Raw genomic sequence first — 27,744 nt, forward strand, 5'->3', positions numbered from 1 at the left:
ATATAGAGGACAAATAATGTGACTTGGGGTTGGAAAGATGGATAGGATCCTGGTCATGAGAGCCTTGTAGGCTTGTAAAGCATTCAGTTTTTATTTCGAGTGCTGCAGGAAGCTACAGGATGGATTTAAATGAGAGAGTAATATGGTTCTGATTTATGTTTGCAAATGATTCTTCTAGCTCCTGTATAAAGAACAGATAGTAGAAGAGCCTGAGAGAAAACTAGGAGACCAGCTTGGAGGCTAGTGTGATGAGGGAGCAGCTCAGAAGAAAGAAATGGATGTATGGAGGATATATTTTAAAATTAGAGCTCTCAGTATCCATGGGTGGATAGGTTGTGGAGAGAGGACAGGGAGGAGTCTGGATTCGGGGTATGAGCCACTGGCCGATTGGCGGCATCATTTTCTTAGCTGGGGGAGAAATAGGTTGGGATGAGAGCAGGAAAAAAAGAGCGCTGTTTTGGCCGGGTCGAGTTTGAGAGAATGAACATAAAATTTCACCAGAAAGCATAAAATGCTACATAAATGTGATGACATCATTTTAGAGCAACAAGGTATGATGCATATAGAGAGCCAGTATTTACCAACTATCTGCCCTGTAGAGAGCACTCAAGAAATTGGAAGATATTAACTCATTTTCATTGTATTCAGGGAACTTCCAGTTTAGTTGGATATGTAGGATATATATACATATATATGAAACAGTAACCAATAAAATGGGGCATCATATGATTTGTTAGATAAGTGGTGTAATCAGTTAAAGGGGAAGAGGTTCAGCAAGGGTGAACTAAAGAAGAGAATTCAAACATGAGGCATTAGTGGGAGACAAAGATAAAAAGCTTCCTTAAGGCCAAGTTGCAAGACTGGAACTACTGGGCTGAGGAGTTTGAGTTTGAATCTGTAGATGATGCAGGGTTCTTAAATGTGCTAAACAAGAGAACAACATGCTAGAAAATGGTCATTAAAGAAGATTATCTGATAGTATTGTCCTGGGTGTATAAGCAGAGCAGAGTAGAGTTTGTAATCACAGTATGCTAAATAAAAATAAAAGCATACAATTCTCAGCTCAGGATATTAAACTTAACGGAGTACAAACTTAGTCTACCTCACTTAGAGAAAGCTCTTCCTCACTCACTTTTTCTCCCTTCCCCTCCCAATTTGAGAGTACACACTTAGTATGTTAACTGGAGGGAATTGCTGACTTCTACGTCAAGGTCCTGTTTAAATCACTGAGATAAATGTATTCTGAGCGCACACTCCTTACCTTGCTGTGTGAAAGAGAAAGAATGAAGGTAGGGAGAGCACTGAGTAGGCATTTAGAAATGTCCAGACTTGGGCGAAAAGCATCTGAAGGGGAATGATGACAATAGTCGTGGAAAAGAATGGAAAGTTGGTTGTGGCGATTGTTTGGTTTGTTAAGAGTGAGTGGAGCTCCACTTAGCTCCAAAGTTTCAGACTGGATCATTAGGAAAAAAGCTGTCCCATTGGAAGAAATAGGTTAATTGAGAGGCAAAATTGATTTCTTAGAAAATACATAAATTTAACATTAGACATGTTTTGTTTATGGTGGCAGTCATAGACAGCTACGGATTTGGGAATGGAGGTTAGGGTTAGCAATAGAAATTTGTAAGTATTCATATAGATTCAGATTTGCAAATAAGATTGAGAAGAAGACAGGAAAATACTTGAATGGGCTGGTTTAAAAGATAGGAGATAAATTGAATGATACTGTACTATGGCAACCAAGAGAATAGAGTGCTTTGAGAAGCAAGGAGGAAAGGAGAATGAATACAGGGAAAAGGATGTTGGATTTGGTGATTGGGAGATTGCTGGTTATTTATAAGGTTACTGCTTTTACTAGAAGGGGCATAAGTCAGATTCCAGGGGAGTAAAGAGAGAATGAGCTTTGGGGTCTTGGAGGTAGAGCACAACAGTGAGCCACAGTGGAAAAAGTATTATTACATCCTGAGGAGGCAACAGTACTAATTTTGAGGTTAGTTATCTACATTTATATGTTGAATATTCTGCCTCCTTGAAGGCAGGAACGATGTCTTGTCCTTTTTTTTATACGCTTGTGTAGTGTCCTACCTGTAGAAAGTATATGTATTCAGTATATATCTTAGAGATTTTTTTTTTAAGATACCGAGAACTCTCCTTCTTTGTACATAGAGGGGAAGAGGCCAGATGAGAGGGAAAGTTTGAAAAAGTTCAATTGAAAATACCTGAGAGGACCTGTTCCTTGTATTGGTGGTAGAGAAGCCAGAAGGCAGAGAGCCTGGAGGGGTGGCCTTGGTAAGGCTTTGGCCCTGGATTACAGAATAAAAGTTTAACCCAAGATAGGTGATTTTGTGAGTTTGGTCATATATTTAACTCCTGTCTTAACTTCAGTTTTTATAAAAATGAGAATAATAATAGTATTTATCTTAAATACTTGTGAGGGATAAATGAGTAAAGTGTCTAGAACAGTATCTACTACAGATGGTAAAATCTCAGTAATATTAGTGATGTTGATGGTAATGATTACAAGGAAGGCTCAGAGATTGGGAATTCATAACCAGACAGACTACTTCAGCATCACTTGGGAAAACAGACCTTAAAAGAAGACCGTGTTAAAGTGAATTGAACTGGAAGTTCCCTATAAGGTTTTTTCTTAAGTTTTCAGTCAAAAATTAATGAAAACTTTTAATTTTTTCTTACTTCAGAGCCAATATAAATTCATTGCATAAAGATTAGACAATATATTATTACAAAAGTGAATAAAAATGACCTGTGATCCTACATTCAAAATATTAGTCAGATACTCTGTGTCCTTGATTCCTTGTATAAACTTTCCACTTTAGTTGGGCTTTGTCCCCAGAATATATATTCTGTATGAATGCTGAGGAATGTTTTTTATCTTTAATACTTGGATTTACTACTCATAATTTCGTTTGCTTGTCATGCAATGTGTTTTCTATTCTAAACTAAGAGAATAGAATTCTTGTCACGATCTTGGGAGTATACACATAGTTTAATAAAAACCAAATTTAGAATAGACACTAGAATTTACTATAGGGTCTGAATCTAAGAAGTACATGATTGTGTCATGCCTATTTTTATAATGATATTACAACAGCATGAAAATGTCTTTTATGAGATGAAAGTTTGAGAATTGCTGTTATGTGGAAAAGAATCTGCAAGAGGTTTTAAAGTTTTATTTTTGCCAAAAACCTTCCTATAAAAAATGTAAGGAAAAGATACCTGAAAATAACTGACTATATACACTTGCCAAATGATTAACCATTTTGGTTATCTTTCAATGACTACACTCACCATAACCTGACTGTTTTTTGAATTGTATAAGACCTTAAATAATTTAAAAAATAAAATCACCCAAGTCTGTGGAATGGAGTGAGAGCTTCTATTAAGCCATGTTGCCTCATATAGAATTGTCTAAACTCAAAAGGACATGTGCATCAGTAAACATTCTCCTATTTTCATTTACTCAGCTCTGCTATTTTAGAGTGAATGTAGTGAAAACTATTTATAATTGAAAACAAAAGCCTACTTATAGTTGCTTATTTTTTTCTTTTTCAGGTTGCAGACAGTAGGTTGCATGCCTCCCCCTGTGTCTTCTGCAGTGATTTTAACCAAGGCAGTTGGTGGAAATGAGGTAAGTCACAGGGCTAACTTTGTTTAAACATAAGTGGGTGCTATGCTTTTATTTTATATTTTATTTTATTCTATTCTATTCTGTTCTATGATGGAGTCATGTCACAGAAAACATATAACCATAGCAGCTTATGAAAGAAGTGGGTGAATTCATGTTTAGGATGATGCTAAAATTGACAATAATGAATGAAATTTAGGATTTCAAAGAGAAGAGCAAGGGAGGTGAATGAAATAGGGATGGTGATTTTTCTACCTCAGTGGGAAATGAGGAGACAGAAGACAGTGAGTCCAAGGCAAGGGACTTTTACATCCAAGACTCATCAACTGAGGACACCTGCCGTGGCCATTCCTTAGTTCTTAAAAAATTTGTAGCAAATTAATTCATGGGAAAAGGGTCAATATAAGTTTAATGGCAAATGAAGATGATATAAAAAAGGAGAAATTAGGCCAGGTTTCTAAGATGAGTTCAAAGAAATTATTCAACTACTAGGAAACTGTGACCAAAGAAGAGTGCTTGTATATTGGGGTGGCAGTTGTCCATTTCGGGAGCTACTTATAGGTGGTTTTTCTTGGCTGAAAGACCCTACGACTTTATACTGAGGGACTCTGCTTTGTAGTAGCTTATTCCTCCTTTTCCACTAATATTTTATCATTCAGAAAAGAATGCTATAGAATGAGGGAGGATATAAATGTTCCCACTGCAATTCGTTCTTAGGATTTTGCTTTCTTTGCATCTGTTTTCATCTTTATTCACTTTATTCAGTACCTGCTATATTCCTTTTACAAAAAAGTTAATTGAAGTATCATCGACATACAATAAACTGAACAAATTAAAGCAATTTAACATTTTGACACATGTATGCATTGGGAAATCATCAACACAATTGAGATAGTGAACGTGTTCATCACCCTCAAAAGTTTCCTTGTACCGCTGTGTAATCCCTCCCTCCTGTTGTCTTCCCCAGGAAACCTCTGATCTGTTTTCTGTTACTACAGATGTTTGCATTTTCTAGAGTTTTATATACAGTAAGTCCCCTACATACGAACCTTCAAGTTGCGAACTTTCAAAGATGCGAACGTGTGTTCCATCGATGTCAGGCATGAGTGAAATTGCACCTTGCTCTCCGTCTCCTATTGCTGACAGCTCTATCCTCTCCCACCTCCTCTCCCTCCTCCAGTCAGTAACTCTTCTTGCCTGTTTACTCGATGCTAACCCCTGTATGCCAGCTGTTGTACTATTGTACTTTTCAAGGTACTGTAGTGTAAATTAAAAATGTTTTCTATTTTTTGTGTTTGTTTTTTATGTACTATTTGTGTGAAAAGTATCATAAACCTATTACAGTACAGTACTATATAGCTGATTGTGTTAGTTGGGTACCTAGGCTAACTTTGTTGGACTTGCAAACAAATGGACTTACGAATGCGCTCTTGGAATGGAACTCGTTTGTATGTAGGGGACTTACTGTAACGGAATCACACAGTGTGTACTCCTTTTTTTTTCCTTCTCTTACTCAGCATAATTATTTTGAGATTCATCTATATTGTGTGTATTAGTAATTCAGTCCTTTTTATTGCTGAATAGTAGTATTTTGTATGAATATGCCACAATTTGACTATCCATTCACTTGGTGATGGACATTTGGGCAGTTTCCACTTTTGGGCTATGAACATTTGTGTACAAATCTTTAAGTGGACATATACTTTCTTTCTTTTGAGAATACGTAGGAGTGGAATGGCTGGATCATCTAATAGGTGTATGTTTTAGCACCTTTCAGCCAAGGGAAGAATCACCAATAAATATAAGTCATCTATAAACAGCTTCTGGAGTGGACCATATCTGTCAATATATAAACACTCTTCTTTTACCACCGGTGTATGTTTAACTTTTGAGAAATTGCCAAAATATTTTCCAAAGTGGTTGTATCATTTTACATTTTAAATAGCAATGTATGAGAATTGCTGTGTTCTACGTCTCATCAATACTTGGTATTGTCATTCTTTTTAATTTTAGCCATTCTAATATGTATGTAGTTGTATCTCATTGTGGTTTTAATTTAATTTGCATTTTCCAGTGACTAATAGTGGTGAGCATTCTTATCTTTCCATGTGTTTATTTGCTATCCATGCCTTTCTTGGGGAAATGTCTATTAAAATTTTGTTTTTTAAAAAATTGGGTGTTTTGTTTTCTTATTGATGAGCTTGGAGAGTTTTATATATTCTGGATACAAGCCCTTCATTTTATCTATATGCTTTTAAAGTGTTTTCTCCCAGTTTGTGTTTGTCTTTTCATGTTCTTATCAGTGTCTTTTGAAGAGCAGAGTGGTAGTGGAAGAAGTAAAGGGTGGTTGGGTTCTGTATGTATTTTGAAGGTGCAGGGTATGCTGATTAATTGGATGTGGGGTATGAGAGAAAGAAAGGGGTCGAGAATGACTTCAGGGTTTTTGACTGAGCAGCTAAAAGGATGGAGTTTGCTGAGATAGAAAAGACCACTACGTGAGAGCCGCTTTTGGGGGGTATTTAGTCTGGGTAGGCAAGGCTATACTGTGATAACTAAGAACTCCAAAATCTCAATGGCTTGTTAAGCATATAAGTTTATTTCTTGTTAATGGTACCTGTTCCATGTTGGTCAGTGGGAAGGTCTTTGCCATCACTAAGGAAGCCTGGTTGGCTCCACGTCTTGAAGTACACCATCTGGATGGAACACAAAACATTTTCAGTTGCCACAGCACGGAAAGAGAGAGATTGGAGAATCACAATGGGCTTATCATGTCCAGGCTGGAAATGACATATGGCACTTCTGCTCACATTACATTGGCCAGAACAAGTCATGTGGTCTTATCATGGGTTGTCATTCCTGTGCCCTGAAGGGGAGGGGAGCTGGACGTTGATGAACACTTGTAATGTCAGCCATATGGTAAAGATCAAGAGCTTATTTTTTTGATGTGTCAAGATGCCTATTACATATCCAAACGAAAATGTCAGTGAGCAATTAGAGTTACAGGGGTTGAGAGGTGAGGGAGTGTCCTAAACCTGGAGACATAAATTAGGGAGTCATCAGTGAATAAATTGTATTTAAAGCCAAGATTGAGGATGAGATTCCTTAGGGAGAGAGCATAGATAGAAAAGAGCAGAGGTTCAAGGACTGAGTCCAGGAAACCTCCAACATTAAGAGGTCAGGACAATGAGGAATAACCAGCAAAGGCAACAGAGAGTATAATTAGTGAGACTGAAGAAAAAAACAAGAGAGCATGGTATCCTGGAAGCCAGGTGAAGAAGGGGTTTGAAGGAGGAGGGTATGATGAGCGGTATCAAATTCTGCTGATGTGAGTTGTGTAAGATGAGTTCCGAGAATTGACCATTGAATTAAGGTATGTGGAGGTTACTGGTAACCTTGACCAGGGTGGTTTTGTTGGAGCGTAGGGGCAAAAGCTTGTAGAGTGGGTTCAAGGAAAACAGGAAGAGAAGAATTAGAGAGAGGAGGTCTAGACCATTGTTATGAGGTCCTTTGTGACAAAAGGGAATAGAGAAATGGGACTATGTTTAGAGAGGGATGCGGCCTCAAGATATATTTTTTTAATGCAGAAAGAGAGTGTATTTCTATCATGATGAAAATCGTACAGCAGAGAGCAAGCTGTGGATTTAAGAGAGAGTGCTGGAGTAGTTTATTTGATCAAGTGGAAGACAATGGTATTGGGTTGTATGAGCTTCAGTAGGAGCTTGGACCATTTGTTCATAATAACAAGAGGGAAGGCAGGGTGCTTGGCTATAGATCCACGTAGATGGGTAGAAGGGGTACACTTGGGAGTTTTTTCTGGTGGCTTTCATCTTTTCTCAGCAGCAGAGAGTGGTGATGGGGGTAAGTGCTATTAATGTTCGAGATGAGAGGAGAAAATGCGGAATTGCCATGTAGATGGGGAGAGTGAGTCAACTGGAGAAGATGGTAGCATTGCCAGGCAGCACCAAGGACCCAGCTGAAACCAAGCCATGCATTTAAAGTGAAGCCAGGCATCATGGATGCGTGTTTTCTCTAAGCCACATTTAACTTCTCTGTGTAGGAATGGAATTGGCAGATAGTTGGATTTAACCAGGATTTCAGTATGCCAAGTAATTCTTTCAGTTGCCACATAATTAGTGAGGTAGAGAAGTTATTGGAGTCTTGGATTAGCACCTGCTATGATTATCTTTCTATTGCCTTGAAAGAATTTGAGGAAAGGGTCTCCTGTGGTATATCTGAGACTAATGGTAATTGGTTTAAAGGTGTCATTTATCTCTTTCTTTCTAATGTGATTCCCTTAAAAAACTTTTCTTTCTCAAATGACTTTTGGCAGAAGTTCAAAGTTCACTCATTTTCTTGACATCAACATATAACATTTGAAATTGTATCTACATGTTCATTCCCCAGTAGATATTTAAATTATTTACATTAATGTTGCATGTTAATAATGCTGAATTTGTGAACATCTCCTTTGTTTTCTAGCATCATTGGTCTCTAGTTCTTTAAATGTTTATATTGTGCAGCTTCGTGATTGTCATTTAAAAATTTTATTAATTAATTTATTTTTATTTTTGGCTGCGTTGGGTCTTTGTTGCTGCACGCTGGCTTTCTTTAGTTGCAGCGAGCGGGGGCTACTCTTTGTTGTGGTGCGCAGGCTTCTCACTGTGGTGGCTTCTCTTGTTGCGGAGCACAGGCTCTAGGCACGCGGGCTCAGTAGTTGTGGCTCGCAGGCTCTAGAGCGCAGGCTCAGTAGTTGTGGCACAGGGACTTAGTTGCTCTGCAGCATGTGGGATCTTCCCGCACTAGGGCTTGAACCTGTGTCCCCTGCGTTGGCAGGTGGATTCTTAACCACTGTGCCACCAGGGAAGCCCTGTCAAGCGTTTTTGAAGTCCTGGGGAATAAGACACAATTTTTCATAAATATTGAACATTGAGCTTCAGAAATGAAGCTTTCAAAGTCCATTTTGGTCATGTCTTCTGACGTGCAGTGAATAGACTATTTTATATTTATGTCAGATTATGGAAGAAAATGATCTGTAGGTAAAAATACTAGATAATTTTAAGTTTCGTGGTTTTCTAAAATACTGTTATAAGGTAACCGAATATAGGCTTTTGTTGAAATAAATGTAAGGGAAGATTAATCTTTTGTATCATATATCGGAAAAAACTAAGGATAGAAAATAAATTTTTTGGTGCATGTAAATGAAAAGATCCAAAAGCTGAGTGCAGTGTCAGGAGCCATTAGGTGACGGTTTCGATTCTACTTCACCGTGGTTGTCTGCTCTGTCTCACACACAGCGGCTATGTACCCACATGGATTTTAGCATGGGGGGAAAATTACTGGGGCACATTTCCATGTTACACTGTTCTTTCCAGCTGACCATTCTTTGCAGTGTTTATACATGTAAGAAAACTTTTTTCTTTCCAGATTTTGTGTTATTAAACTTATTGACATTGAGTTTATGCTCTCAAACACTTATATATATATCTTTTAATACCTGTACACATGTTTAGCATATGCTCTCGTATGTTAAAATGTGCGACTGTGTAGCATATTTGTATTTAATGATTTTGGGGACATATGCAGATACAGTAGTGTCATTTGAAATGATTCTCTTCATTTTATTTTGTAAAGTTGTTGTATAACTTAGAAGGAATTTTTTTTTCCTGTTACTTATATACCTCTCATTGTAAATGCTTTTTTCCATAAAACTGTTGGTTACTGAAAGGTTTTTGTCATGGATTGAAAGTTATTGCATCCCTTAAACTCACATCTTGTACTTTGGTGAGAATAGCCTTTTTACTTTTTGTTAAAGTTCAAAAACAATTTCTGTTTTTATAACTTAGATTGTTTTTGTTTCAGTGAGCCAATTAAAATTTATAATCATTTTTAGGAGCAGAGGGAACTCAATGTATGTGCATAACAATGCATGTACACTGGAATGCCAGCATATCCTTTAGGTATTAAAGTGAGACTGTTTGAGGTTATAGCTGACTGGCAGTCTTATTTTGTGGCTTTTAAATTTTAAACTACTTTCAATTAAGTATTGGAAACTTGGTTAGGTTCGTTTTTGTGATTGTTATTTATTCATTCCAGTGTTTTAAATGCAGTTTTTCAAACCTGCAGGATTGTAGTGTATGATGTTGACATGGTCTGATTGGTGGCGATAATGGTAGTGTGTGTGTGTGTGTGTGTGTGTGTGTGTGTGTGTGTGTGTGTGTGTCTGTCCTAATTACATTGCCAAGTATAAAAAAGAAGATAGGTCAAAATGTTTTTTATTCTAACATGGGAGACATAGTATAAACACATATTTTTTGTTTAAAACTGTATACAGTTCTGTTCCAAATGTAATGTTAGGTGGTAAAAGACATGATTTTTTTTCCAAAAGCCTTACATAGGTTTTAAACTTTATGAGATTTGCTAAGAAAATCATTGTGCTTAAATTCAAGTAACTTCTGCGTTATAGTAACTACCACAGGGATTTCTTTTATAAAAGGCGTTTCTTAAAAAAAAAAAAAACTGGAAAATTATTTCCCTAAGTTTGGAGAGAAGGTATCATGTGGGTTTTGTGTTGTTGTTATAGAGGTATTTTTATTTCATTTGACACTTATACTGTTGTTTAATGAAAAAGCAAGAGAGGTAGGGTTTGGGAAAAGATGCACTGTCTCCTTTTACCTCTATTTCTTTTTTTGCAAACTGAGATACGGAAGGATTCAGCTAAAAGCCCTTCCTCAAAATATGAAGTAAATATGAGGTCTTAATTTCCAAGTAAAGTTGCGAAGCTGTATAACTTTGTAAGATTTTGTTAGTCTGGGCAATAAACTAAGTAGGAGAGAAATGTAATTAAGGATTTCTATCTTCAGATATCTGAAGGAAAAAAGAAAAGGAAAGCAAAAGCATTAAGAATTATAATAGAGGAAAATCAGAGCAAGTTAGGAAGGAATTTCCAGGCATATCTGAGGGTAATATTTTATGCTAAATACTATGTTCTCTGTGTTTAAGTCTGAGCCTGATAATTTGAACCAGGAAAGTAAAACACCTTCACCACTAATAGCAGTGTACTGATAACAGGCATGTTATTTATGTTGGTCTGTTTATTTATTTATTTTTTGTTGTTTTTCTCAAAGTGAATTCTATAGATCGCCCACATCTGCGTTACCTGGGGTGATTAGAAAAAAAAAATCCCTTATCTCCACTTTAGACCTATTGAATTAGAATGTGTAGTGGATGGGCCTCAGAATTCTCCCTCTTTTTAAAAATTATGAAATATCATATCTATAAAAAACATATATATCCATTTTAAAGCATAATAATAAACACCACTGTGCCCACCATCCAGCTTTAGAAATAGAATGTACTAGTCAACAGTAGTTTAGCACCCACTTTATGTAGACACTGCCTTTTACCTTAGGGAATAAAAAAGGAGAGTAAGATCTGGGGCCTGCCTTCAAGAAGCCTACATTCAGTGTCATGTTACACTATTCAAAACCTCTATTTCATATTAAAAACCTCACAAAAGTAGGCAAAACAGAGTAGAATGGCTTTACATTGGCCCATATCATTAAAATCATTGTTTTTTTTCTTAGTGTAGAAAAAAACCAAAATGTACCCCAAGTGAGTTCAGTCTCATTCAGCTGTGTAGGGCAGCCAGAAGTTCCATTTGGGGATATGGACTGTGGTTGGTTCCTGTAGGCATTAAGCTGTCCTCTTGCCTAGTCTAGAGTTAAGATGGTGTGTTGCTTTTAGCGTAAACAGATTTAGCTGACGTTTTTATTGTGTTTTAGTTAACAGGCTGAAGGATTTTAGAACCCTTTGGTAGTCATGCAGAATTCCAAGTAAATTTTAAGGAAAAGTTTTGATTTCAGGTATGGTAGAAAGGTGACAAGTTGAAAATGTGTGTGTGTGTGTGCGCGCACATGCGCTTAATTTCATCGATGGAGTTATTGCCCAGATCTCTTCAAAGAAAACTTAAGAATGTCTCCCGAGCAAAGAAAATTATTACATGTGGTGAACTCTTTAAGTCATTGACGAAGGTCATGGCAGTCTGAGTGTATTTAAAAAAGGTGTCCTATCTGCTTGGAAAGCAAATGAAGCACTCATTACGAACTTTAAAATTATAGCTATGAGAAGATTTTTGCTAGAGGTGAAAGATCAAGATCGTCACAGTCCAAATGAAGACGGAAAGTTCAATTTCTGGCTGATCAGCAAGGCATGAAACATTTCAGGGTTATTTTGCATTATCAGTGGGGAGTTGATCTTGCTAATCCAATGCATGAAGATAAGATTCACTGAAACATTTATAAAGGCATTTAGAGTAGATCTGATCAGCAGAGAGAGGACTTGAAGTGAGAAGGAAATCTGATCTGTCAGTCACTGTCTCAGCTTCAGCCATCACTGGACTTTTGTGTACCTTGCATTTCTCTCCTGTTAAATGGGCTTGGTCACTGCTTTTGCTTGCAGTGGGAGTTTACTGGCCTCCTGGAGCAATCTTGTACAGCCTGAAAAGCCTGTCAGTGTTGAGCCCTCTTGCAAGCTGGCCTATGTGTACTTTCTACCCTCCAGCCTCCTGTGCTCTCAGAGAAATGGTAACAGTTTTTCCTCTTTTTTTTTTTTTTTTTTTTTTTTTTTTTTTAGTGGTACGCGCGGGCCTCTCATTGTTGTGGCCTCTCCTGTTGCGGAGCACAGGCTCTGGACGCACAGGCTCAGCGGCCATGGCTCACGGGCCCAGCCGCTCCGCGGCATGTGGGATCTTCCCGGACTGGGGCACGAACCCGTGTCCCCTGCATCAGCAGGCAGACTCTCAACCACTGTGCCACCAGGGAAGCTCCAGTTTTTCCTCTTTGACAGATGAAAGAAAGGAAGTAATAGCAGCAAGAAATTCCATATCCCTACTAGTCTTCCATTTCTACCTTTTAACTTTAGTCTCACTATCTGGATTGGGTTAGCATTCTTAGGAGCCCTCAAAAGAGTTGACTGGGTTTGTTTGAAGCTGTTATAAAACTGGCTTGAAACATACCTAGATTTCCCAAGATTTTTGTGTGTAACTTAGAATTCTCTCATTTAACCCCTTAAAGCCTCTCAAATTGTCTTCTGTTTCTACCACTCCAACCAAATGGGTCCTCTCAGTGGCCGGCAGTGATGTCTGTTCACCAAATCCAGTGTCCCGTTCTCATCCTTCATGACCTGACTTCAACCTGTGACACGACACCTACTTGCTTCCAACTTCCTTTTGCTTCTCTGACCCTCTTCTCTCCTAATTCTCTTCCTATGTTTCTCATCACTCCTTTTCTTCTTACCTGGCTCCTTTCCCATCTGAATGGGAGTGTCTTCCAGGGACTTGATCTTGAAACACCTTGTTCAGCATTGCAGATTCCTGTTTCCGAGCCCTTCTTTCTACAGCTGAAGTCATTTGACCCCCACCTTTGGGTCCAACTCTGCCTCAGACATAAGGACAAGTCCTGATCTTGGGTGAGAAGTATTTAAACAACACCAGCTTAACATGCTGGGTGCAGCATCACACCTGAGCTGCTAGGCCACCTGACCTTTTAGCAAAGGATACACTTGCCAGGAAATCCAAGCAGGTATTTGATTCCTGCTTTTGCCATCACTCACCTAGTGGTCTGAGTGGTCACCAGGTAAGCCCTGGACCTTTCTGAGCCTTGGTTTTCTCATCTGAGGATCAATAGTCTTTGCATCCTTATTTCATAAAATTGCTTACAAGGATCTCATGAAATCATATGCAGAAGCACTTATAAATTGTGAGGGCACGTATCAAGCAAGCATCAGCGTTATCCTCATTGTAGAGGTTTGTCACTGATGAAATCACCTAGTTTTCTGAGTCATTATCATTGCTTTCTCAAAGTTTGATCTAAGTCTATTCATTTACTCTGTTCATTCATTCATTCAAAAATACATGTTGAGTACTTACTATAGCTTCCTATATATCGTACCTTCATAGAATTTTCAGTTGAGTAAGTGATATAAAGCATAAACAGTAAATTGCAATATAAGAAGTTTGGTGTTTAAATAAGTTTACAAGATGGCAGGTGTCTAAATAAATTTAACAAACTGGGTAATCCCAGTTTATTAGTTTTTATTATAGATCCTCAACATTTTTGTATAAATATTTCTTACCATAACATGGAATATTCATGTCAGATATCTGAGATTACCCACTCTGGGAACTAAAGGGCACGGGAAGTCAAGTTACTTATGGAAAGATTGCTTTGGGAATTTAGAACTAGATAAAGAGGACTGAACAGACCTGCAGGATGTTTCCTCTAAACTGTAATGCCTGGAAAACCACCCCGGGTTCCATTGTAACTAACAAACAAACAGACCACAGAAACAATCAGGTACCATGTGTCCTTTGAACAATTCTTCGTAAACATTGGACATTTGTTATCTAATTCTTTTTCAATGTCAGATTGTCTGCATATATTATGACTAACATAAAACATTTTTCAATAATTTGGTTTATTTCTATTAGTTACATTTTAATAATCAAACTTCCTTTTTTAGGGAGGTACCCTGGGTCCATTAGTGATTTTGAGGAAACACTAGTCTAAGGAACAGCACACTCATCACTTTTTTCTTAGTTAATCTTATTTGATTAATGTTCACATTTGTTGTATCTCGTTATAGAGAATTTGATTATTTATACCTTCATTTCCAAATTCTGGGCAAGCACCTTTTTTAGGTTCTTTGGCTTATCTGTGCATTGACTACATGCTAGTTACATATATATTTATATGTGTTTATAAAGTTGTTACTATTGAAAAAGGAGACTTATTCTCAATAATTTATTAAACCATGGAATTATGGTAATACTAATAAATTAAACCTGAGAAGACTTAGTTTCTTCTCTTGGCCCCATCGCTAACTAGCTCTGTGATCTTGGGTATTCTCTTTTTCAGCTTTTTAATCAGTTGTATGTAGGCAGGGTTGTTTTAGATGAATATACTTTGGGAAAAAATATATAAGGACTTATATAAATGAGAGGAGGTAATCTGCCATTTTAAGCTGTTTACTTCCCGGTGAAATATGATCTACTTTATTGTGTTAATTGTAGATCTTTATGCTTTCTCAATTTCTTCTCCCTATGAGATTATCCGCTTCGTAACAGAGCATTACATTATCCATGTATCTTTCATATGAAGATGCTTAGCATCTGTCAGTCTAAAGGAAACAAGCATAATCTTTACTGCATTGCTATGAACTTTGGAAATGACTCTTTTAAACTTTACTTGCTTTATGAAGACATCAGACTGTGTCTTCTAAGTATCTAATGAGAACATCTTGCTTAGTGCAGTAAGATTTTTTAAGTCAATTATTCATGACCAAGAACACTTAGACCCAAACTAATGGTCTGAATATATTGAGTGAGACTGAGCTGCGTTCTAATCAAGTGCCAGGATTAGACCTGAAGGGCCCTTTAAATGAGTGATTTCCATTTTTTTTAAAAAAAACACAATTCACGGCTAGAAACTGAAAAGGTACTCTGTGTAATTCACTCTCTCCTCTCCTCTCCTGTCTTCTTCCCTTCCCCCTCCTCCTCCACCTTTCTCCTTTCCTTCCCTTCCTTTTACTTCACTTTCTTTCATTCTGTAAAATAAATGCCAATTTACTAATTGGTTTTGGGAACTACAGTTTGAAAAACACAACCCTAAACTGTAGTGGAAACGTGCCACCTGTATTTCCTCCTGAGTCAGCTCCTCTGGACAGAATTTCTAGCCTTCGGTCTATTCTCAAGGAGATTCCTGGCCTCCGGTCACTTGCAGACAGTTCCTTTGGTGTTGGCCCTCAGACCAGTGTGAGAACTTTGTGTTTCTGAGAAAGTCTTCTGCTGCTTGGGATCAGTTCACTTGACCAGTCTGCTCTATAATAGAGACCTCCTCATCTTCCAGTATCTGCTGGTGGAAGTACTGCCCATCAGTCAGAGGCCCAGCTCAAATAATCATTTCCCTCGTAAGAAGCCTTGCAGATGCCCGGGCAGAAATATTAATCTTTTTTTTCCTTCCACAGGAGAGACTGTTTTTGTACCCTTAATCAGATACTTTTGCATGTGTTGGGCTCTTTAATCAATTTTTGACTTGGCAGGAACTGCTTTTCTTTGTATCCCTTTAATGCGGTACTAGACTATCCATAATAAAAATGGCAAAGGATTGGGGAAGCTAGAGAATGACTCTAGCTTTGTGTGACTCTTAGTCACGCGATGGTCCCAGCAGAGTTGTTCAGAACAATGTGAGGTCACTTACACTGCAGTAATTTTCATAAGTATATGTTCTCAATCTCTCCTTCAAGTATCTTTTTGTATTTACTGTGCCAGAATAAAGTGGGATAGAATTGAACAATGTTCTATCTAGATTAGACATATTTTCTCATTGATGTACGTACATTTTAGATCCCATTAAGAGCGCTTATTTATGGGAAGTTTTCAGAGTTTATGCTCCATAGTGTTTCTCATTAAACAGTCCTTTAGATCTGGACTCAGTGACAGTGTTATTACAAACTTCCAGTCTTATTACAGTTACATTAAGTTCATGTTTGACAATGGTATCGTTTTTCAAATAGGGAGACCATGGTACTTTAATTCTGAAAACCAGTCTGAGAAACTATATGAGGCAAAGTGTATTTATATATTTATACATACTGATCTTTTTTTTAAGTGCATAATGAGTTAGCCTGTGAAAAATGCTTTTCAACTTTTGTGGCCCTCCTTATCAAGGACAGCGGGGACTGATATGCCTTAATTCTTGTTTGAGTTTATGTTAAGTCCTTGTCAAAATAAGCCATTGTGGACACTCATTGCATTTATGCAATGGAGTTGCTGACATGCGTTATTCTTTTAGTTCCTCCAACGTTTGATGTTTCCAGTTCCCAGATAGTTTTAATTACCAATTGTTTTGCTGTGTGCTTGCACACTTGCTGTTAAATGTGAGATACGTAGTCACATTTTCATATGCAAAATGGAAGCTGGCATTAAAATTAAAACAGATCTACTATGCTCAAGTAGTTTATAAAGAGACACATGAATTCTGTTGGTTTGATATCGTTATCTTTTTATGGATAACCAAAAATGAAATTTTTGTTGGAGGATTATGTAGCTCTCTTGAAAAAAATTTTATTTTCAAGTTGTGTTTGAAATACTTCTGAGGGTAAAAAACGAACCTACTTCAAGAAACAATTTGCCTGTGGTTGATGAAGTTTTACAACTTCAGGCGCAGTTCATTGTAAATTCATTGTCAATATAGAAAGAGGAAAGAAGTTAATTGAGTTAGAAGCTTGTTTGTTTAATTAAAGGAGCCTTTTACTGGATGGAAGAAGCTTGACCTCAGGTTTTACAAAGCCTCTTAGACATGTGAAGAACTGCTAACGTTTTTCTACGCTTTCCCACTTTCTGACCTGGAAAAGAAAATAAGGGCACAGCAGGACAATGGAATGACACAGAACGGCAACAACGCACAATTCCGGGAAGCATTCTTAACTTTGGGCAATTCCTCTGCCCTAAGTTGATTTATTTAGCTGCTGACCCACACAGCAAGAGATAACTGCAATCACAGTAAGGTCTTGCCATCAAAATAATAACATCCCAGCGCGTTTATAGCTCACGATATGTGTCAATCCTTGTTCTCAGTGCTTTATATTATATATTAACTCCTTTAAGCCTTTTAACAACCTTTTGAGCTAGGTACTATTATTATTATTATCTCCATTTTATAGATGAGAACACTGACGCAAAAAGAGATTAAGAAACTTGTGCAGGGTTATGTAGCGCAAAAGAGGAAGAGCAAGGATGTAAACCCAGGCGCTTCTCTTTCAATGCCTGTGCTCCTAGTCTCCCCTTCAATACTAGGCTCTGAGTTAACACTGGAGGTAGATAGGACCCATGGTACTAAAGGCTCTCCATCTACGTGTGACTTAGTGCCTGAACTACTTAGGTAAGAAAAATAAGGGTTGATCTACGAGTAGACCAAAAAGCCAGTAGTTAGAAAAAAAAAAAAATGGAGTTAGGTAAAACACTAAGAAGTTGTATAGGTATTGACTTTCCCACTTGACTGCAAGCCTCCCTTGAGGAAGCTTTCCCATCTCTCTACCAGGGCTCTGTGGTACTGACCCCATCAAGGCACGTATAGCACAGAGTATTGTAAATGCCTGTGTATCTCACTGTCGTCATGAGATGACAGAAATGTGTATTTCTTATTCACAGTTGTGTCCTCTGTGTCTGTTGCCGCATTTGGCATGTACTGGGGCCACAGTAAATATATTTGCATAGATTAATATTCTTGAAGGACTTTAAATCTAGCCCTATCAGTGTCTTCATTTAAATGTCTTCCTAAAGTAATATCTGATATCTAGTTTTACTTTGTTGTATGTTAAATAAACTTTTATAGAAAAATCATTAAGTTTTGTAAAAAATCAGGATACATAATTGGCTGTCTCTTGTAATATTTCTACTTTTCTCTGTTATTCACACCTGTTCTGCTTTGTCTAAGCATCAGCAGTCATAGCCACTTACATGGTGGCAGTCTCCAAAATGGCTGGCATAATGCCTAGAAGGAAATACAAGATTTCTAGTGCTTGGAAGGGAATGAAAGACTTTTATATGGTTGATCTGGCCTGGAAGGGAATAAAAGACTTCTATAGGGTTGATCTTGCATTTTCAAACCTACTAAGTGATGAAAAACATACACAGACATTTTAGTAGCTGAATGGGACCTTTTAGTCTATTTTCTTCCCTTGTAAATTTTGGATGCTCTTAAATTAACTAGTCTAGTAAATATCTCATGTGGGAAAAATGATTTTAACATTAAAGATATTAGTAGATACTTAAAATATATTTTTTTGCATGAATGATAAGGTAAAATTTATTTCCCTTATTTAAAATAAATAGTGATTTCTGTATGGAAATTTCAGTATACAGTTGACCCTTGAACAGCGTAGGGATTAGGGGTGCCAACCCTCCTCACAGTTGAAATCCATGTATAATTTATAGTCAGACCCCATACCCTTGGTTCCTGCGTATCCATGGATTCAACACCATATACACATCCACGGATTCAACCAACCACTGATTGTCTAGTACTGTAGTACAGTAAAAACTGTAGTGTTTACTACTGAAAAAAAATCTGCATATACGTGGGCATGGGCAGCTCAAACCCTTGTTGTTCAAGGGTCAACTGTATATAGAATTAAAACATATGCCAGTACTTCTTTAGATCATCTCCTATTGTGATAAATAATTCATTTTGCATATCTTATGAAATGCTTTTACCTGTATTTTCTTTTTCTAACCTCCCAACAGTTATATGAAGTAGATAGGACTGGTATTATGTTATCCTGATTTTCGTAGTTGGTCAAATTAGGATTTAGAGGTGAGGTGACTAAAGTCACACAGCTGGGAAGTACAGACTCCTTCTCCAGGACCCTTTCATCCAATTATGCGACATCTTCAGCAAAACCAGAAAACTCTAGAAATCAGTCACATGAGAAGGAGCACCTAGATCTTGTGTTGGCTTCTCATTAAAGGTGGATGGCTTGAAATTTTTTCCGAGAGATGAATGTCAGTGTACAATTAAATTAAAACACATTAGCGAGCATTTGCAATTTACAGAGCACCGAGCTAGTATTTTGAGGTGTGGGGAGGTGGAGTACACCTCCCCAAGAGAATGCAATGTCGTATGCTTTCAGAGTTTGGTAATGAAATGGGGAGAACTGGGAGCGTTAACAGCAGGTGCGTGTGAGTGAGCTAGTGGAGTAAGTCAGGAGGGGGCAGGGGAGGTCCCTAGAGCTTGAGCTGGGCCCACAGGTCCTGGTTGGCAAGTTGGTTCTTGGAAGTGATAGGCTTTCAAATTCTCTCCTAGTGCTTAGGGTATCTTTTTGAAAGGCCTCCCCCTTAGGGTTAAGATAATACACTGGTTGGAAGATCCAAGAGAATGGATGAGTCTGATGGAAGGGGTGCTGCTCACAAATCCTGTCCCAGTGGCCTGATCAGTGCAACATACCTGACCGGCATGTGAGAGCCGGAGTGCAGACTGACCAAAGAAGCAGTTGCATTGTGGCTGACAGTTTGACTGCAAATGTTGCTTCCTTTATATTTAGTGAGCTAGTGGCAGAATTACTGCTTTGCTGTGCCGCATAGGTACCAAATCTGAATGGAATAACCAAACGCTTGGGTGGTGTGGGTAGGTCAGTGGCACAGGGAGGTCAAGCCTGTGTGCCCTGCTTCACGGCCGTTGCAGAGTTAAAAGAAAAACTCACCACTGCCCTAATCACAGGGAGATTTTTCACGTATATCTCAGCAACTTCCATTCCCTGCAGGATGAAAACGTGAAAAACAAAGCCGAGGTTTCCTTCTACGCCTCAGACATGGGAGGCCTTTTGTCTTGAATTTGTTTTTGTACCACAGACCCAAACTCTACCATCAGGAAGCCAGTTCCACCCAGAAACACAGCAGCACATATATCTCTTTCTAGCAAATGTTATTCCAGTATCTGAAACTGTAAGATACCATGTACATGCTTTTTCTTTAAAGGCTATTTAAATAGAAAAAGTTAATTTCAATGTTAGAAATGCTATAAGTACATACCCACTTTTCCCCCTAAATCCACACCATAGATTAAGTTATATAAAATATCTTCCAGCAATAGATACACATTGTTTAGTGTTAGCTTGTTAAATGATTACATTAACATAATGTGTACATGCTTTGCAAATTACAAAACATTATATAATTACGTTATTGCTATAGATGACTGGCTTTTAAAAACTTTGTTGATTGGAAAGTCTATTGGATGTAGCTGATTGTTCATAAATTAATTATTGCTCTCTTGACAGCTTATCTGAATGGCCTATAGTTTCTAGTTGAGTATTGAATGTCTTATTGAATGTTGTGTTATTACTTTGGGGGTTAGAAGTTAAATGTGGTATTTTTCACCTTGGTTGATAAGACTAGTTTTATCATGATACCTGAAAAAACATTTAGTATTTATTATCTCTCTTACTTGCCTAAGTTGCTTCACATACTTCTTTTTGCCTCATAAGCCTGGGAAGAGACGATGCTATGATAGTCTACTTGATTTTTTAAAGCTTAATCATTTTTTATAATTATATTTTAAAAATCTATGCCTCTATCATCTGAGCTTCTCCCTTTCTCTTTCCTGTCCTTCTCCTCTTTTTCTTCCATCACTGTTTCTCCCTCTGTTTGCTGGTGAATTTTAGTTCCTCCGCTAACTAGGTCTTAACCCAGGTAGACTCTTTTTTTTTTGGTACGCGGGCCTCTCACCGCTGTGGCCTCTCCTGTTGTGGAGCACAGGCTCCGGACGCGCAGGCTCAGCGGCCATGGCTCGCGGGCCCAGCCGCTCCACGGCATGTGGGATCCTCCCGGACCGGGGCACGAACCCGTGTCCCCCGCATCGGCAGGCGGACTCCCAACCACTGCGCCACCAGGGAAGCCCCCAGGTAGACTCTTCAATAGGTTCCTGCATGGTCCTCTGGCACCTTTGTTATTGTCACTGCCCTCGTGGTCATCTCGCCATCCTGTGGTCTCTTGGAAGCTCTGGGCGTAACTGTTTTTCAGCCCAGAGTGGGGCATCCACTCAGGTTTCCAAATCCTGAACTGGGCCTTGTAAGGACAAAAGTATCTACTTTCCTGGCCCTACATATTCTTCCAAAAGCTGTTAGGGTCGGTCAGTCTGCTCCGGCAGTGATCGTCTTTGAAGGTCTCCTGGGACAGGGGATTGCCCTGCACACCAGCTCTGTGTGTAGCAGGTGTTTTCAGGGTCCGTGGGACTCTGAATCATTCCGCCCTCAGCACCAAGATATTAGGAAGCTTCCTTTAGAATGTGTGACCCTGTTGTGCTTGCTGCTACTGTCATGCTGCTGCTGTCATGCACCTTTGGGCCTTTCTCCTTGGCAGCCACTTACTCTTTAAAGTGCTGCTTCCAGAGGCTTCTCAGAATGAATCATTGCAGCTTTATATGGATGTTGCAGAAGGCACGGAGATCAATAGCCAAATGAGAGGAATTTGGGCTATAACTGGAACTCTGTAAAATCTCCAGTCAGAGTCAAATCATATAATCTTCTTAAACTCCCTCCTCCATGATTCTGTACAAATAATTCTCCATTTCATCTGGGAGATGTGCCTTAAGGGGAATTGGTTTGGTTTTTCTGATTTTTCACTCTTTTGCTTCTTTTCCAACATTTTTTTCCTCAGTGGCGGCAAGGGATGGGGGTGGGGTGATGGAAAAACACTGTCTTCAATCCAGACCTAATGTTATGTTTTCATCTCTACGTTGACTTGGTCTAAGCCAACACACGATATTAGCTCATTGGGAGAATCTGCCTGATTCATTTATTTAGTAAGTACTCTATTCATATTTAAGGAAATAAATGAAATTCACTGTGTTGCAAGGAAATGAATTGATTCCCTGTCTCTTTAATTGGATATTATTTTAATTGGACATTATTGATATTTTCTCAAATTGAAAACTAATTTCAAATTTCTTTTTTTCATCATGGTGATTTGTTGATAATTCTCATTCTTTTATATGAATTATACTCTTCAGATACCAGTAATAGTTAATGAATTTGTTTTCCCTTTGTTCCCACTTGTTTATTCACCTACAATAGTAGTTGTATTTAAGTGAGTATTCTGGTTAATATACGTGTCAGACACCTCTGGTTGCTTTCTAATTTCCTTTTCCCTTCGTCTTTAGAGCAGAACCCAAGCTTTCAGGTGGGCACACTGCCACCTAAATACTGTATTTACTAGACTTCCTGGTGTTCTAGTGGCCGCGTAACTAAATTCTGGCCAGTGAAATGTAAGTGAAAATATTGTATATTAACATCCAAGACATCTCTTTAAAAGTAGGTGGTACAGCCTCCATTTTTCCTTCCTCTCTGCTTACTGGAATGTTGACTTGATGACTAGAGCTTGAGGAGAAAACTTCGGCCATGCTAATGATTTGACCTGCTAATGATAGCAGAGCAGCAAGAATAGGATTCTGGGTCCTTTTGTCTGTGGAGCTGCCATTCCAGCCCTGGATTGCCTACCTCTGGACTTCCTTCACGTGAAAGAGAAGTGAATTTCTCTCTTGTATAAGCTACTGTTATTTGGAGTTTCTTTTTTAGTGTGTGTATGTAGTTAAACTTAATCACAATTAATATAAAATATATTTGTATAATTTTCAAATAATAGAATAGAATAAAGTAAGCTTAGCACTGGAACTACCCTGAATATAATTTAAAATAATATGATATTTGGAAGGCACTTGGAGAGCCGGATTAATTCCTGGGTCCGTTATATCTTAATAGTTCACAGTATTGTAAAAAATCTCATTGGTTGTCTTGAATTTTCTACCTCTTTTAATTCTGGAAATGCAGGTTAATATTGAGAAATAGTTTTGTTACTTAGCAGCAGTATTCCTAATGTGAGGTCCCAAACTCTAGACATCTAGGGGAAATTTTGGAAATACGTTTTTTGGAATCTATTCTGCTAATGTGCTCTGGAATTGATTTAGGGCTTTTGTTTTGTTTTGTTTTTTCATTTCTTGAGTGATGGTGATAAGAGTATATAAATTAAAACATGATTGCGGATGCTTCTCATTTATGTATCTTTGGTCAAGGAAAGACATTCAAAATAAAAGACCTCCAAAGTTTCATTATCTTTGAGTTTTCATATTATTATATAGCTAACATAATTCTTTTAAAAATTGTTGTAAAATATACAAACATAAATAAAATTTACCTTTTTAATTATTTTTAAGTATACAGTTCATTGGCATTGATTACATTGCTGTGTAATCATTACCACCCAGAACTTTTTCATCTTCCTGAAATAAAACTCCATCCCCATTAAACAATAGCTCTCCATTTCTCCCTGCCCCCAGCCCTCAGCAACCAACTTTCTTATTTTTGTCTCTATACATTAGACTGCTCTAGAAACCTCATGAAAGTGGAATCATACAATATTTGTCTTTTTGTGAGGGGCTTATTTCACACTAACATAATTCTTTTGCTTTACTTGATAATAAATGAATTGTTATTGCTTAAATTGTTATTGGTTAAATTTCTTACGTTCATCCTCTGAAAATTTTTGTCTCTAGTGGTAATTATAATGGATGTTAACAGAGTAGATAGTGTTAGGATAAAATAGGATATTAGAATCGTTAACTTATGAAGTACACTACAAGGTAGAAGTCTTTATATAGTTGTGTTTTGAATATTACAAAAAAATTGAAACAAAACAAGGACTTATTTTGACAGGTATGAGATGAATGCATCAGGTATTTTAGCAAGTCTCATGAGTTTTCTGTCACCCTGTTTAAGAACATAAATGTCATATGTAGTATAACACTTGATCTCATATATTAGCTGAATGTATTGCAAATAGATAAAATGTGATTTTAGGATAAAATATTGAAGTTCACAGATTAAGCCATTATCCCACTTGGCTTATATTCTATTTGTGTAATAAATGGTAAATTATTTTTTTTCTCAGAATGTATAGACTTGGGGGATTAAACAATAATCCCTAAAAAGGAATTAAAATGTTGATGATTATTTGTTGCCTTGGGGGGAAAATATTGATAATCTTTGTCATTTCAAAAATAACATTTTGTCCTTGACTGAATTGTTTGGCTTTTTTTTTTTTTTTTTTTTTTTAAGCTTACATCACTTCTTGCACCCTCTTGCTTTCCTCAGAGGCACATTACAGAAGTATACTTTAATCGAACCTTTCTGGTAGATTGGCAGCTAAGATTCTTTCAAAAAAAATCCCAGTTAAAAGTAGAAACGTGATAGGAGGTTGGCGTAATGAGAGGCATGCAACTGTATTTGCAAATCTTAGACATCATCCCACGGTTTTGGTGTAACCCTTCAGCTGACAGTTAAAATCTTTGTTTTATCAGTCATCACCCAACCCTAACAGATGGGTGAAGAATTAATCTGATTTGTATTTTTCCTCACAACTTTCTCCTACACATTGTAATATTCTATGATTAACATTCGGTGAGTTCTTAAAGATGATTGATGGGCCTTAAGGATATAATATATACATCCTATTTAAATTATGCTGGAGTAAAACCACAGAACAGAAGCACTCCTAAGACCACTGTAGAAATTTGAAGACAATTTTGATACTCTCGTCCACTCGAAAAGAAATCTGCTAATACTGTAATGTTTTTTCCCTTGCCAGGACCCTCCTTGCCTGGTGTCATTTCTTGAGCTCTCCTGGGAGGAGATTAGTCTAAAACAACAAAGTAGCCAGATGTCTGGTTCTGAGAGAGTCCCAGAGGCCAGGCTACGGTAGGCAACAGAAACCGCATGGGGCTGAAGATCAAAGATACCTGAGAATTACTTATGGGCACATAGTATGTGTCATTCCCATTATTAACAGTCTGAGAAAATTTGTTTCTCTAATTAACCCTTTTGTTGGAATAACCTTAAATTTTAGTGAGTATATTTCTTTTTTGATATGTATTCTTTTGTGGAATTTTGAGAAGTGCACGTATCAAAAGAGAGAAATGAAAAGGAAGTCACATGCTTGATTGAAATCTCTAAGCCTTTATCCTTATCCAAAATAGATACGCTATCCAGTGTGTAATCATTTATTCATGAAATAAGTGGGCATTATGGTTCTAAGTTAAAATTACAAATTAAGAGTCTGGAACTACATGGTTTCTACATACAAAGAGCTGTTCTTAAAGCCCCAATCCTTAAAGTACTGTTATTTCAACTTTTAACCCTTTCAGAGTGGAGATTTTTAAGATCACAGCTTTCTGGTCTTAAAATGAATTCAGAATAAATCCCAGTGGTGGGAAATCTGTCCCTTATTAATAGTTGACCTCTTTCTTTTCACATTGGTATTATAATGAAATGCTAATTAAAAATTCTTGCCATCCTTTACCTGTTTGCTTTATAGGTATAATTTTATATTGTTTAGACATATACAGATTTGGACAATATAAATACATTTGCTTTTTAGAGTTAGTCTTCGTCCTAAAGCCTCTAAAGCCTTTTAGCTGAATTTATTCTAAGGCACGAGGAAAAATCTAACGATAACTTCCCATGTCTTAGCCCCTAGATGAGAGTATCAAAAGAGAGAACAAAAGATTTGGGTTGGCCTTGCCCCTTGTTTTTGCTTCTGTTCAATATCATGATGTAACAACAAAATCATGTAAATGCCTTCTTCCTGCTTTCCTTGAGATATAATCATAAACCATTGTTATCAAGAGCGTGATTAGCCAGCTTTAGCGCTTTTAAGTGCTACCACACATTCTTTAACATCTGGTAATATAAACTTGGCATAAAAGCTGTAAAAATGTCCTTATACCTAATTGGAGCTATGTGTTTGCTATGTAGTGCAGAGGTTTCATCTCCTTTGTGTGATGGTCAAGGCTTCTGTTAACTCCTTGAGGAAAAGGAAGCTCCTAGGAGCAGTTTATAAGGATTAATAGATCTCTTTGTCTCTAGATTTAAGTACGGAAGCAAGAATAAAATATTGGCTTCTTGCACAAAGAACTGGAGAGGAAACTATTTTTTTTCAGAGCAGAATTTGTTGTTACTTCCGTGACAAAGGGCGATCTGCGTTTTCACTCTTTCCACCTGTGTTTCTCTCACTGGCTACCATTGTGAACACCATTTGCTATCACCAGAGGCTGCTTATTTGTCTTTCTTTTTTTTTTTTTTCTCTTTTATTTATTTGCATTTATTTTATGCTGAATTTATTTCCAGGCCATAAGTTTTTGTTTTTTCAGTTTCTTCTGGGATATCTTTTTCTCCTGTGCAACCTCTTCTTCTGCTTTAGGAACAACCTGCTGTGTTTCAGTGAGGGTCAGCTCAGCGTGGCAGGGAAAGCTTATGCACGTGTTGTCTGTAGGTTCTGTGCCGAGGCTGTGTTCACCTGGATGTGCTCAGTGATCGGAGAATCTGCTTCTAGGCCCTGTAGTTCAGCATTACTCTCTGCTTTTTTAAGCATGTGCAGTAAAAATTCAGCACTCTTTGTGAGCCATCGACCCTGCGTCCAGCCCCTCTGTCTGGCCTGGGCACGCCTACCAACTCCACCATTGTAACCACAGCATGGCACACATTGCTTCTGTAAAGTGACGTCCTTCACATACTTGGTGGCTTTTCAGGTATGCATACCCTTCATGGCCTGGGTGATTTCATGAGTGCTTTTAAAGTGAACACAAAGATTTGAACCTCTTGACTTGTATGACTCTGGGGGGTTTTCTGGGTCACATGAATAGTGAGCCATTTTCAGAGGTCACCTCGCCGCTTATGGGAAGAGGAAGCTCTGTTTTCCTATTTTGAACGCAAGTTGTCAGCTATGACGACTATATCATAAATATTTCTCAGCCCCAGTTAATGGCTTACTTTAAGTAAGTAGTATTCAAGAGTAACAAAACACCTCCCAGTACCACAATATTAGTCAGTTCCTTGGAGTTGGTTATATGGCAAGATTTGATCTGAGGGAATGAGAGTCTTAGTTCCAGGACTGAGGTCCAGTGGTAGAAGTAGCACTCCACCCTTTGTAGACCAGGGGGCGGTTCTTTTTTTTTTTTTTAATTTATTTATTTTGTTTTTATTTATTTATTATTTTTGGCTGCGTTGGGCTTCATTGCTGCGTGCGGGCTTTCTCTAGTTGTGGAGAGTGGGAGCGAGTGGGAGCTACTCTTCGTTGCGGTGCGCGGGCTTCTCATTGCAGTGGCTTCTCTTGTTGCGGAGCACAGGCTCTAGGCACACGGGCTTCAGTAGTTGTAGCACGCGGGCTCAGTAGTTGTGGCTTGAGGGCTCTAGAGCACAGTCTCAATAGTTGTGGTGCACGGGCTTAGCTGCTCCGCGGCACGTGGGATCTTCCCGGACCAGGGCTTGAACCCGTGTCCCCTGCGTTGGCAGGCGGATTCTTAACCACTGCACCACCAGGGAAGCCCCCGGGGGGGGCTGTTCTTGTTTCCCTCTTTCCCCTCATCCGCAAGACACACAGACTCATGTACACACACACACACACACACACACACACACACACACACACACATGTAAAATAGGGATCTGCTAAGGAAAAGACAAAAAGGTAACCCCTCTTTTTATCTTTCAGAAGT

The 27,744-nt window shown here is 38.0% G+C and overlaps 1 protein-coding gene across 4 annotated transcripts in view; it reads left to right on the forward strand.

The window, feature by feature from the left end:
• SLC10A7 (solute carrier family 10 member 7) overlaps positions 1-27,744 on the forward strand; it is a 253,930-nt gene that overhangs the window by 14,628 nt on the left and 211,558 nt on the right. For 3 of the 4 annotated variants that reach the window (XM_032633372.1, XM_032633374.1, XM_032633373.1), the window contains exon 4: positions 3,574-3,649. In XM_032633372.1, the coding sequence (XP_032489263.1) occupies positions 3,574-3,649 (76 nt within the window). Of the gene's footprint in view, positions 1-3,573; positions 3,650-27,744 lie in introns of those variants that run through there. The other variant, XM_032633376.1, reaches the window with a different exon arrangement.

This window comes from Phocoena sinus, chromosome 5 (genome assembly GCF_008692025.1).
Source record: "Phocoena sinus isolate mPhoSin1 chromosome 5, mPhoSin1.pri, whole genome shotgun sequence".
Taxonomy (NCBI): Eukaryota; Metazoa; Chordata; class Mammalia; order Artiodactyla; family Phocoenidae; genus Phocoena; species Phocoena sinus.